Source organism: Hirundo rustica, chromosome 2, assembly GCF_015227805.2.
Source record: "Hirundo rustica isolate bHirRus1 chromosome 2, bHirRus1.pri.v3, whole genome shotgun sequence".
In the NCBI taxonomy this organism is placed as follows: domain Eukaryota; kingdom Metazoa; phylum Chordata; class Aves; order Passeriformes; family Hirundinidae; genus Hirundo; species Hirundo rustica.
This window is the reverse complement of record NC_053451.1, coordinates 31,446,347-31,459,710: the sequence shown is the minus strand read 5'-3', so window position 1 is coordinate 31,459,710 and position 13,364 is coordinate 31,446,347. Positions and strand designations below refer to the sequence as shown.

The 13,364-nt window shown below is 38.7% G+C and overlaps 1 protein-coding gene across 2 annotated transcripts in view; it reads left to right on the top strand.

Moving 5' to 3' along the window:
- Positions 1-13,364, top strand: part of RSF1 (remodeling and spacing factor 1) — a 65,649-nt gene that overhangs the window by 42,967 nt on the left and 9,318 nt on the right. For both annotated transcript variants that reach the window (XM_040054836.2, XM_040054837.2), the window contains exons 10-14: positions 3,776-3,830; positions 5,129-5,235; positions 8,198-8,265; positions 9,335-9,542; positions 11,277-11,500. In XM_040054836.2, the coding sequence (XP_039910770.1) occupies positions 3,776-3,830; positions 5,129-5,235; positions 8,198-8,265; positions 9,335-9,542; positions 11,277-11,500 (662 nt within the window). The remainder of the gene's footprint in view (positions 1-3,775; positions 3,831-5,128; positions 5,236-8,197; positions 8,266-9,334; positions 9,543-11,276; positions 11,501-13,364) is intronic.

Here is a 13,364-nt window from a genome sequence, read left to right as displayed (position 1 = left end):
TAATAACATCTGTATGCATTATTAAACAAAACTTGGCATGAATTTTATCTTAAAAGGCAAATGTCACCAGAAGGTGAGACCCTTTTAAAAAAAGTAATCGTGCAGGCTTGTATTTGTGGAAGAGACTGTAGTGAGTCAGTGCTGGGAAGATGGGAGCACAATCTGTGTCTTCTTACAGCTCTCTTCCAATCTGTTTGTTATTGCTGTTGCAGCAGCAGCAATGATAGTGACAGATCAAGTACCAGCTGTTCCTGATGTCACTACTTCTGCTCAGATTGGATCTACATCATACTGTGGTGAAATTACCATTGCCAATTCCGCTGAATTTGTAGCTGTAGGAATGAAACTATCAGCTATTTTTATGAGTGAACACAGCGTATACACAGCCTCCATCTGTGCAGGAGTATGGGACATGCAGGACCTCTGCTGCTTTGCTTTATGGTGGGAGTGTTCATTACTGTTGAATAGTATTTTTGGACCTACTTTGGTAAATATTCTGCTAGCAAACATTACATGGAAGGCAAGCTTTTGCCAGTCTGTCTTGCTTTCTTGAAATCACCAGTGTTTCATAAAGACACAATCTTCTGAGAGCAACAGGAGACAATACAGTTGATACCATAGCAGTTTTCAGTGTCTGAAACAGATGTTTAATCACTGCTTTGGATTTTGATCCTTATACCAAATGAACCTAATGCTTTATACTGTATGTCATAAAATTGAGATTTTTATTTAGTGAGTTTCCAATTTTTTTCTTAGAAATAAGCTTGAGTTATAATAGACTTCACAATGCAGTAGTTGAATATGGAAGTCTTCCAACTTAATGCTGTATTGTAGCAAATAATAAGGTAAAAAGGCTGAAGACTCATCATACCAGAGGAAATGATAGTTATTACAGCTCAGTGTACAAGTTAAAGCAGGTTAGTTGCTTGGGGCACAGATACACTTGAATGCAGTGTTTCTGAAAACTCAGTATGTGGTTGGTGTCTATTTCTTTGGCAAAGAGAAGAAACCCAACTCTGTCATTTTGGATCTGTCTACCTAATAGGTTCTTCAAACCAGTGTTGCTATTGTGCTTTTTGAAGTTGTGACGTTGTGCTCTTTCCAGCTCTCAGGAATCTGACTGAGGCTGATTCAGCTGCTCAGCCATGTGCTTGCACATCCCCAAACCCATCTCCCCCCCATTTTCTGTTCATGAATTGAAAGTACTACCACAACAACCTGGCTGAATTTCAGGTTTCTCATGTACAGACTACCTTCTATAATCATGTCCTACCACCAGTTGGAGGGAGTGGATATGAAAGCCTTCTAGGATCTCCCTTTTAATCCATGTTAGATATTCTGAGACTTCTTGTTGGAAAATCCCTCTAGGAACAACTTGTCTAATCCTCCCAGGCCAAACCAGGTGGAGTACTTGCTTTCATACAAACTTGCATGACTTCCCTGTAGCATCTTTTGCAGCCGCGTAATTGAGATAAAATGTTTTCTTGAATCTGCCTAGGAAATAACCAGACAGTGCTTATCTGCTGCTGCCCTTGGAGATGTCTTAGTTCAAATGTTTAAACTCTTGGCTGAAATCTTGAGTTCCTTGTCTGCCACAAAAGGAATAAGGAATTAATTCAATATCATTTTGTATTTCAAGACCTTGACCTCAGCAGGATTGTCTTGTTCCATTTGCTGATTTGTTAGGCAGTGTATTCTCAAGCCAGGGAGAAGAACAGCAGAACTGGAAAACCTTGCTGATCATGTTTAAAAACAGAGGAATTTTTCTCATCTCCTGTCTCTTGATGTTTTGCATTACAAGAAATGAGAAGTTGAGTAAACCATCAAAGACACTTGCTGAATATGAATATGTTTGCACTTCTGGTTCCTTTCCCATTTCAGTAATTGTATTCCTTGCCTTAAAATGTTATTTTAATTAATTTTCAAGAGCATAGTGATTTTGCACAGCATCCTTCCTCCTTATCCATCCAATCTAATGGTGCCCAGTTGGATTCTTCTCATCTGTCACTTAGGAATATTTACATTAGAATACAAAACAAATTCCTTATATAGGCAGCCAGTCCTTTCAGTAGGCGTAGTGATACCAAGTTGTCGGAGTCCATGGTTTTTTTAGCTGTGAAACAGCCTTTTACTCTTTGTAAGTATTACTTTAAGAACTGTGCTTGTTCATTTTATTTGAGAATATTACATTAGAAAGTGCAGAAGGCTACTCAGGAAACTTTCAAAATTTACTTAGATTCTTCAGAACGTGATGAATTGGAAACAAAATTTTTACGCATCGATGCTTCTATTTGCAAAACATAACACAATGAAGTAAACATATCTAAAATTAATATATGACTTGGGTATTTTTGCAGTTATGTGCATGTCGTGTTCTGTTGCAATTCAAGTGTAGTGTGACGGGCTCATATGAGCACTTCCTGTAGCTTCAGTAGTCTGATCCTGGTTGATTGTGACACTTCAGTTCAAGAATCCAGAGTCCTTCCAGACACCAGTAAAAGCCACCAACTTTCATTGTGCTCTTAACTTCTTTAAATTACCCCTTGTTTTCCTAGAAAAAGGCTAGTAGGGACCTATGGTGATGAGTTTGGTTACCCACCCTAGTCTGCATTAGTACCTGGCTATTCTTCCTCAGAGAATGCTTTTTGGAAAGCTCTGTTCAGCAGCATGAAGGTCAGCATGCAGTGCTGTTTGTGAAGTGTTAGGAAGTCCATCTCTAGTTGAGACTGACAGATACTACAGGACTTAGAGAAGACTTGTGTCCTTCAGGAGCCAGAGTTGTCCCCAAGGTAATTCATATGATGCAGAATATCTGTGTTGAGGAAAGCTGTCTAAACTGAATTTTGCTTCCATAGATTTGATCCTGTAACACACTGTGGACAAGGAGGACAGCCTGCTTCTCCTTACAAGAGTCTGTCCTGTATTTGAATACTTCTCTCTCTCTCCCATTTTCAGTCAAGTCTTCTCTACACTGATCATCCTGGTTTTTCAGCCCTTCTCTACAGGGCATGTCTGCTACCCTCCAGCAGCTCCCACTGGCTAACTCTGAACTATTCAGCTGGATCACATATTTCTTGGAGAATGTGTGGTGCCCAGGTGGCTCTCAGTGTTCCAGCCAGGTGTGGACAGGACTGACTGCTGTGGTAGGCGTCCTTCAGGTGTCCTGTCGTCTGTTGTCCTATTTGCACATTCATCTGTCACCGCAGTTCTTTATGCAGCAGTGTGACTCTGCTGATCTTTGCTCAGGCTGTTCTTCTCTGGCAAAGAATTGCTCTGTAGGCAGTTCTTTGTCCCCTGGTGTTTCTAGAGTTGGTTCTTCCTGCTCGGGTCTAATATCTGGCATTTGTCGTTTTTGGATTGCATCCTATCTTTACATATTTTTTTCCAGTTCATTGTGATTCTATTCCCATTCTATCTTTCATCGCCTTTGCAATTGGTGGTAGTTATGGATCTGACAACATAATCTTCATCACAGCATTAATATTTTTCATCTTTATACCCCAAATTCAATAATTTCTGTGGTGCCCACAATCTTCAGCTACTGTTGATTGTCAGAACTCTTTGGAAATCTCTTACATTATACATGCGTGAAAATGTAATCACATGAGAATTAGCACATCATCCCAATTTCAACAACTTTTCACCTGGAACATCCTCTTGGGATGTTTCTGCCTAGTGATATAGTAGGAGCTTCAAATGGTGCTAATTACAGCATTATTTTAGATATCTGCAGACTTCCTGTAAAGCTTATTTTCATATTCTTTCTCTCCTCAAGAAAAGAGCGATTGGTGTACGTGGGTATCAGTATTGAGAACATCATTCCACCTCAGGTAAGTAGTGTGTTTATATGGTATTATTGTTTTATTTTCTAACTTCTCAGGAAAGAAATCTCTCAGTGCCCTGTCAGAGGTGCTAGCAACATCTTGGAAAGAAAAATGAATCTATATCCAGATCAGAAAAAATTCTAATAATTCATTTTGGACAGAATATAGCAGAGAAACCAAGGAAGCTTTATGGTGCTTATTAGAGCCACCTGATGCCACACAGAATCCTCTCCCTGGGAGGGATTGCAGGACTACCTCCCCGCCCATTACAGTTGGGTTTTGAGTTGATATTTTTGCTCAATTTTCAGTAGTTTATAAAGTTGGGACTCAGTTATTTAACTCTGGTGTTTGCTGTGCAATTATCTAGGTCTGAGCTAATTGTCATGGCTTTCCTTTGGAGCTGATGGAAACAAATGTTTTCGGCTTATGATTCAAAGGGAATATGTAGCATCTCTAGGCAGCATAGCGTTTGCCTTCAACAAGTGGATGTTAAGGTCACATGATTAAAAAACTGTAAACATTTAGTGTTTCATTAACAGATGCTTTTGTATGGTTTCCCTTGAGAAAAGAGGAAGAATGCTTTGATTCACATGAAGAACAGCTTCTCACTTTTAAATACAGTTTAAAGCAAATCTCTTGAAGTCTTAACTGAATGCTTTCACCTGGAATTATATAATCTGTTCTTTGCAGTTTAAAATGGAACGTTTGTTCATTTTAAGCATAGACTTTCCACTCTGCCTGGCTGTAACAAGGCCAGATTTTTCTCCCTGTCTCTGAATAACAGAAAAATGATAACAGATTTTACAAACTTGCAGAAGAATCTGTGGCTGAGAGCAAATATTTGAAAAACGGAGCCTGGGGGGCAGATAATTTTGCTTTTAAATTGATAACTTGCAAGCAATATACTAAAACTAACCTGCATGAAGCTTTATTAAAACTGCTGTGCAAAAGTATCCCTGCGCTCAGTATGTAGAGGTGGTGGCCACAGTTTGTTCAGCTGCCACATTTACTAGTCCTGGGAGTATCACCTGAAATATGATCTCAGCATTGCAGCATAAACACAGTGATCCAATAGCCGGAACCCTTAAACTCTGTGTTTGGAAATTATGTAGCCCGTAAGGGCAAAACAGGCAAATTCACCTGAACTGCTGTAATACGTCACTCTGTTACAAGTTAAAAAGTGCTGTGGTGGGCATATGGACTTTCTAGACAGAATGAATCATCTGTATGATGAGTTCAGTCATAATGAGTGTGAAGGGAGGGAGGAGATAAAGCTTTTTGACACTTCTGTCTTACCTGAACAGGAGCCGGAAATACCTGAAGGTCAGGAAGAAAAGAAGAAAGATTCCAAAAAGCCCAAATCGAAACTTGAAAGGAGATCTACCAGAACCCGAAAGTGCATAAGCTACAGGTCAGCAGCTTGTTAAAATAGCTTGTACTGAAGAAGTCATACTGTTGTTTCCTTTCTGAATCATCCCACCACTTCTTCTGTAAACTTCTGCATTTAGCAGGGAAGCCCAACTAAAGTGTCTTTGTTCTTTTCTCTGAACGCTCATTATGCTTGGTGGTTGCGCGAGCATGAGGTGGTGCATTACAAAAATGAAAACCTATATGGTGTTTTGTTCAGGAATACTGGAAAAGTATTGTACCATTTGGTATTACTGCAGTTTCTAGAATTAAAGCAGGTGAATTAAACCTCTCCTTTCTCTTGCAAGGGAGACTTCTGCTTCTGTCTAAAGGCCTTCGTTTCCTTGCTCTCTTCCCCCTCCCCACCTTAGACCTTCCTTACTTGAAAGGGGCATGAAACTTAAAATGCAATTATCACACAGTGTATCTAAAAGTGCAACTGTTTGGAGAAATCTGTAACTCTTTAGAGAAATTGTGACAAAAATGCATTTAGTTAATGAAATCTCCAAGATGTTTAGACTCTGCATTCTGAAAGTAGAGTAAGTCACTAATGTTTTCAAAATACAGCATGAGCTTAATAACTTTTGTTCTCAGTGTATTACCAAGTTGTTTTTATAAAGTGCTTTCTAAATAATACCTTCTGACACTCTGTGTTGTCTTCAGTCCACCAGGCAAATAGAATGCCCTTGGGATTAGAAAAGAATGTGGTTGCCTGAGGGATTGTGGGGGTTTGTCCCAGATGCATTAGGAATGTTAAAACACAACTATCTTTTCAGTAGTTGTTTTGTGTAGACCTTTATAATCAAAAATTAAATTTTTTCCAACAATAACCATCATTGAATTTATAGTCAACCTGATTTTGCTGCTGAGGAGAGGCATGGTGTTTGTATAGGCAGAGTTTTCCAGCCTGGTCAGAACACAGTCTGACTTTGCTTACCTGTTGGATTTTGGTAACTTTTGAATGAACAGCAGAAGTCACATTATTGAAAACACCTTTGCTGCTTTGGGAAATTAAGCATTCCTGTAAGGAATGTTATGCTGCAGGCAAGACTGCATAGATCTGCTATTATGTTAATGACAGGTCAGGCAGCATCTGACCAGGAGGAAAAAAAAAAACCAAAACCCCTTGCTTGTAGGGTGTGTGTGGCACGACTTCAGCAGGACCCAAGTTGTGCAATGTCAGTAAATTTTTATTAAATGTAATGTTTCAGAAAAATCAGTCTTCTGTTAATCTTTCTCACAGACTACATCATACACCTAAGTTTGAGCTGGTGAAAATATTACACATATCAGCGTGTCAGATCGATATGTCTGCAGTGAAGTTCTACTGGTGTCACTGAGAGTTGTGGACAGCAGGGGAAAATAAATGCTAAAAGGCTTATTCCACTAGGAAACAGATCTGAATTGTGAAGCATCCTGCTTCTCTAAAGGATCTGTAATCCCCTTGTATCACCTGTATGTTGAGTCCTCTCATGAGCAAGTTAGCAAAACTCTGCATCATGAATAAAGCAGCAGCAGAAGAAATCATGTTCCATTACACGTAATGGACAGGCAGCTGTCAGTTCATGACTGGCCTCAGGTTATTTGTTAGCAGTGGTTTGAAAGCATTAAGTGATTTCTCACATTTTAAAGGGTTTGGGTTTTTTTTTGTTTGTTTGTTTGGGGTTTTTTGTTTGTTTTTGTTTGGTTGGTTGGTTGGGTTTTTTAGCTGTGTGGAGGAAAAACAGTGTTTGAGTAATGTAGAACTAATCTTACTGATGGAATAATTTCAGAGTTATTTCCTTGCTGGGTAAAGCTGCCTTGAGAGCGGTATGTAACTGCTCCTAAGTAATATAAAGATATCAGAAGTCCATCAACTTATTTTCAAAGGAGAAAGTGTTTCATGCTTACTATTGGACTACAGAGTAAAGTATTAGATTTATTTTTTTTCTTGTACTGCTGGAGGTTCCTATGGAGGACCAGGGTAAATATAACTGTAATCTTTCTTTCATGACTGAGAAGCGGAACCTTTAATTAATGTATTGTCCAGTTGTTAGCTGTCTTTATCTAAAAATACAAAAAAATTAACTTTTTAAAAAATGAGAAGAAAAATTTGCATCTAAATAAAATTTGTACTTTTGCATGTTGGAGCTCAAGGCATCTATTTTTTCAAACAGCTAACAATCCTTTTTTATGGAATTTGAATTCATAACTGAAGAAACCAACTGAGGTCATCTGCGTTGAAAGGACTGGATCTTTTTTCTTCAGTTTGCTGTTCTCTTTAAATGAGTTAGGGTGCAGAGATTTATGCAGTTTTATAAAAGCTGCTGCAGGAGAAGCACACTCAGACTTTGCTTTTGTTTTTCCTATTCAGTTATGTAGCATTGCATTAAAACTTATTTATGTAGATTTATGAGGAACTTTGTACTTTGTGTTTTATTTTTTCTGTTCAGCTTAGAGTGTTGCAGATCCATAAAGTATCGTGAGCTTTCAGAGTAGAAAGCAGCTATGTGAAATCAGTTCTGAAGGAAAATGTGTACAGAACAAAGAATTTTACATTGAGTTTAGTAGATGATTCTGAAGCTGTTTTGAAGATTGGTAGAGCTAGTGTAATCTAATAAAAGTTATGGGGAAAATGATGAATACTTTGTGTGAAAATTCTACTGAAACCATTTTAAAGAACTTTCAGATTATATATATTGTTAAATGGAGAGGTCTGTTGTGTAAAATAGAAGGGGATCTCCGTTCATGTAACTCAATAGTAAGACAGGCAATGGTAAATAATCTGCAAGCAAATAGAAGTAAGAAACACAACTTTCATAATAAAATAGTCATTATTTAAAATTCTGGGCCATTATTTTAGTTAATTAATTATGTATCCAGCCCTCTGTCTGTGCAGTGTAATTTCTTCAGATTTTGAGGTATGTTTGTGTAGTGATTTAATTATGATTCACTTCAAAGTGGTAAATGGAAGCTGTTATTTTTAGGTTTGATGAATTTGATGAGGCAATTGATGAGGCAATTGAAGATGATATCAAGGAGGCTGATGGAGGAGGTATGTTTCTGATGTTACTTGTTTTACATTGCAATGGTGATAAGAAGATGGAGAGCAAATTTATTTTTATATGAGAAGCAACAAATATAATCCACTCCCTTTAAACTCTGAAGCTTGCCAGGGATTTTTTTACTGCTGTATTTTTGGATGTGAACTAAATAATTTCCTTTAGGAGTGGCCATCTCATGCTGCCAAAAGATGTCAGAAAATTAGTAAAAGTTGATAGTTAAATCTACCCTGTACAGATTTTATATATCTGTAATGAGTAAGTTTTGGATTTGAGATTGGAATGGCAGCAGTGCTATTGACATTTGTCCCCTGTAAAAAGAGGGCTGACAAATTGGTCTGAAGTTCGACCCTAAAGACTGGGTGTACCAAATGGTCTTAATATTCATCCAGCTCTGTTAGCACTTATCAGTTAAACACCAATAAAGTGAAATCTGTTTTTTTGTTGCCTGTTGAGGCGACATGGAACCAAAACAGAGATCTTCAGCACTGTCTGAGGGATGGAGGTGGATTTGTGTTTCTGCATCACTTTAATTTGCCCAAACAAAAGAGCCATGAAACATTGTCCCTCAGTTGTCTGACCTGTGGCATCTCCAGACACTCACCAGTTTCAGAAGCTCGTGGATGTGCGCAGACAATCTGAAAATCGTGTGTCTGTGGGTGTGTAACACAAGGTCAATTACAGTAAACATAACCAAGTCTCAACAGTAAAGCTCCTTCTCAAAAACTCCACTTCTTGGCCAAACCACAACTCAAACCCTTCATGTCCCAAGAAGGATATTCAGCATTATGAAAAACATGTATTTTCTGGTAATTGCCCTCTCAAAAGGCACTGGCATGGTAATAATGTGGGTTGGGGTTAAGCATGCAGACACTTAACCATGACCTTCTGCATGAACTTCAATATTTCCATGTGACCACAGCTGGGCTGTGTGTGTCAGGAGCAGGACCCTGGACAGAGTCTTGCTTGACAGAAAAAGTTAGGCGCATGCAAGAAAGATCTGTAGAAAGTTAAATAAGAAATAAACTTGCTATTGTTTCCCTTTTCTGTCACTGAATTCAGGCATTGGCAGAGGCAAAGACATGTCAAATATCACAGGTCACCGTGGAAAAGACATTTCCACAATCCTAGAGGAAGAAAGGAAGGAAAACAAGCGACCACAAAGGGCTGCTGCAGCACGACGCAAGAAACGACGGCGACTGAATGACTTGGATAGTGACAGTAACATGGATGAAGAAGAGAGTGAGGATGAATTCAAGATCAGTGATGGGTAGGTCTGCAGTTTAACTTCCACAAGTCACTGACCTCTACAGGCTTTGGTGACCCTGCAGTGCTCCTGAAATGATCATCAGGAGCATGTTCCCAGTGCTGTAATGGCACTGCACAGTACCAGTAAAAATCAAAGAATGAGAGAGTGGTTTGGGTTGAAAGAGACCTTATAAATCACCCAGTTCCAAACCCAGCTACCATGGAGTCCTCCTGGCCTAGGGGAACATCACTATACTGGAAAAACTGCACTCTGGATCCATGTGCTGACATCATCCAGTCTGTGTTTTAAGCATAACACATTCTGGAAATGTTACTGGGATGTTTGAGGCCTCGCTACAGGCTTCTGTTAGTGAAGGAGCCAGGTGGGCTCAGTTATCTGAGCAGATAATCCATAACAAAAATGGAGCTAAAATGAGGCTGGTTGTTTCCTTTAAAAAAAAAAAAACACAAGAGTTGAAAATTCCTATTTTGTGGGATTTTTTTTTTTTTTTTGGCCTGATTGTCATTTAGAAATTGAAAGAGGAAGATTTTCATTATTGAGAGCATCCAGAACCTGAAAGGCAGATTCTGAAATTAGTTCTTGATTGCTGCTCTGTAGGAGGTAGAGTTTGAAAACAGTCAGAGAGGTGGCTTATGCTGTAGAAGACAAATACTCGTCATGTGAAGCTTTAAACTCTAAATGAATATTGCTCTAGCTGACTGAAACTCACGTTCCACAGAATTTTTCATCATTCAGTCTGGGCAATTACTGATGTTAAAAAAGTTGATAATTTTAATTTAATTTTGATAACTTTAAGCTTCAATGAAGCAACATAATAAAGGAAGAATGAGGCAGTAGGCTCTTCACTAGCAACATTTAAAGCTTTACACCCATCACTGAGTTAATTTACTAAGTGTATGGAAAATCTATACAAGACAAATGCAGATTTTGAGCTTTGTTTTTCACCTGTGACCATGCTGAGGACATTTCAGTGGCACCCTGAATAATTGAGCTACATATGCTGGAAATTTCCAATCAATGAGTGTAGCTTGTGGAAATGTCACAGAATTAATAGTGCATTGATCTGTTAAAGTGTGCTTGTGCATTTTCAACTCCATCCTCTGCTTAGGGCCTTCTGGATCTTGCACTGGAATTTAGATTCAGCAGCCAAATGCAAGTGACTGTGTACCTTCAGGTTTTTAAAAAAGTCTTGGCTCACTTGAAATCATGAGAATGTTACAAGTTTATAGGGTTGTGAGGTGCATGTTTTGCATTAGAGACATAGTTTTGTGTTAAGACACGATGTTCTAATTCTCAGAAATTGTGTGGGACAGTGCTGGGTTTGTGAAGGAAAGGTCACCTTTGCTAGAACATGGTTGGTGTTTTATTCCCCTCCACAGTTACTGCTATGCAGACACTACATTGCGTTGAGCCATATGAACACTCTAGGATCTGTCCTATGTTAATGCCACCTGCAGTGTTGGTTTGACAGTGTGTTTATATCCATCTGCTGTTGTAGTCTGCTGTGTAATGTCATGTACTGTAGAGCTATATCCCAAATACACAGGTGAACCCTGATGTCAGGGATGGCAGCTTGCTCTCTCTGAGTCTTTGCTCCTCATTATAATGGTGTGTGCTTTTTTTTTTTTGTTTTGTGTAGAATGATACTTAGCACTTGCTTGTAAAATACAAGTACTAGTTCAGTCCTTTGGTTGTGATACCTATCTCTGTTGTCTGGGGTTTTCCTTTGAACAGATCTCAGGATGAATTTGTTATATCAGAAGAAAATTTGGATGAAAGTGAGGATGACCCGCCATCAAACGAGGACAGTGACTCCGAGTTCTGTGCCCGCATATCCAGGCGACACCTCTCCAGGCCCATGAGGCAAAGCAGGAGGTTACGAAGGAAAACAGTCAAGAAAAAATACTCTGAAGATGATGAAGACGAAGAGTCTGAGGAGAATTCAAGCAGAGAGTCTGGTGAGTATAAGCCATCTTTGATATTTTAAATACTCTGTTCTGAAGAGTGGGAGAATGGCAGTCTGAGTTTCTGTTATGATTGACACTAACTTGTTTGCTTGCTTTGGTCAAGTCAGATGTCATCTTTGCTGTAAAGCAGTTTGCTACTTGTTCTGCTGTCAGTATTTTTCAGGAAACTGATACTGAGCATTAGGTTCTTGGCATTTCTAGGTAATTATGTATTTAAATAAGTGCTTGTGCTATGATTCTAAAGGCCACCATTGTGAACAGTTGTAGCTACCTCTGTACCTGTCCTATTTAGCACATGATTATAGGAAAGAGGATGGAGTCAAAAGCGTGCTTCTTTATAGCTAGTAGCAGACCTTCTGAACACACCTATGAAAAAGATTCTGAAAGAAACATTTTCCATCGCTCTTATGGAAGAAAACTTCAGTCGTGTGGCATTCTGTGTTTTCTGGGAGGTTTGAAAGCAAAGAAAAACACCTTGAATCTCTCTCTCCTAAAATTATCTTTAAAATTTGTAGCAATGGAAGACTCTTGCATCACGGAAGATGATAATTCACTTTATTCTACTTGTCCTTCAACTACTTCATTTTCTGTTGGTTTGAAGTGTGAGAATAGTACCTGTGCACTGCGTTAACCTTTTCATGATCAGCATCTTTCTCTGAAGACTGTCCTCCTTGTTTCTGCTTCATTTGAGACACAGGCTAGAAAGTGCCATACCCATGAGCACTAATTTTTTTCTCACTCTTATTTTGAATTTAAGGTTCTAACAATACTGGAGTGTTTACTTACTGCAGTGTGTGTTATCTTTCCAGTGTTTTATCTGTCTGTCTAGAATATAGATGATGAACATGTTGGAGTAAGTTGCTTTGGAGTACTGATTTCCAAAAGTAAGGTTCATGCATGGACAGATGAAGACAACTATATGAGTGATTAGACTGATTGTTGTCTCCCTGTCCTCAATGCATTGTTGCACTGATTATAAGCTCTTATCAATGAAAGTACTGGCAGAAGTCTAAAGAGATTGTTTATCTGTTCTGTAATGCACGAGACTTTACTGCTTGTTTCCTGGTGGACACACATCTGTGATAAAATCAACTGATTCCAGTATCATTCCATATATATCTAAAAGTATAACCTTAAGTGTGTGTTTCTGTTTCTCTCTTACCCTCATAATTGTCCATCAGGATCCTGCTTTAAGCCTGTTTTGGGCTAAGGAAATCAGGTGCCCTGCAAGAGGCTTTATTTTCAGTCTCCAGAGACGGACTTTCTTTTTGAAGCCGGTTGTTCTTGCTGACTTGCTCTGTTTCTTTGTCTGATGTTTTAGGAAGTAAAGAGGATGCCACTTTGATCTGTTACTCATGTCAGTCACTAACTTAGGAACAGTGTGTGACTTTTATAGAAGTGTATCTTTGGATAATTGTTCTGGCATAGCTCAGTGAAAAGCAGCTGATTTGAGGCTATTTTCAACTGGTGTAAATAAATTTAATTTTTGAGGACACTAGCTGCAGTAGACTGGTGCAGGAAGAACTGTGATTGGTAAGTTTCTTCTTCTGTATGGTTTCTGTTTTAAGCAAACCCACGATTGAGTGAAACTAATTATTGTCCTTAATTTATATAACTCAGGTCTTGGAGTTTCATCTTGTCAGTCATTTTTCCTGTACCTGTTCTTGAAAGTCTTCTAGTAGAGTACAATTTATTTAAATTTTAAACTCAGAACAGACTCTCCTGAGGCACAGGTAATGTGCGCCATCAATTCAGTAAGGTTGTTTCCACTGGCAGGAATTGTAGCGACATCTTTGACACCAGTAGAGATAAGGCAACAAAAACACAGTAAGCAAACTGTCTGAATTAGGAAACT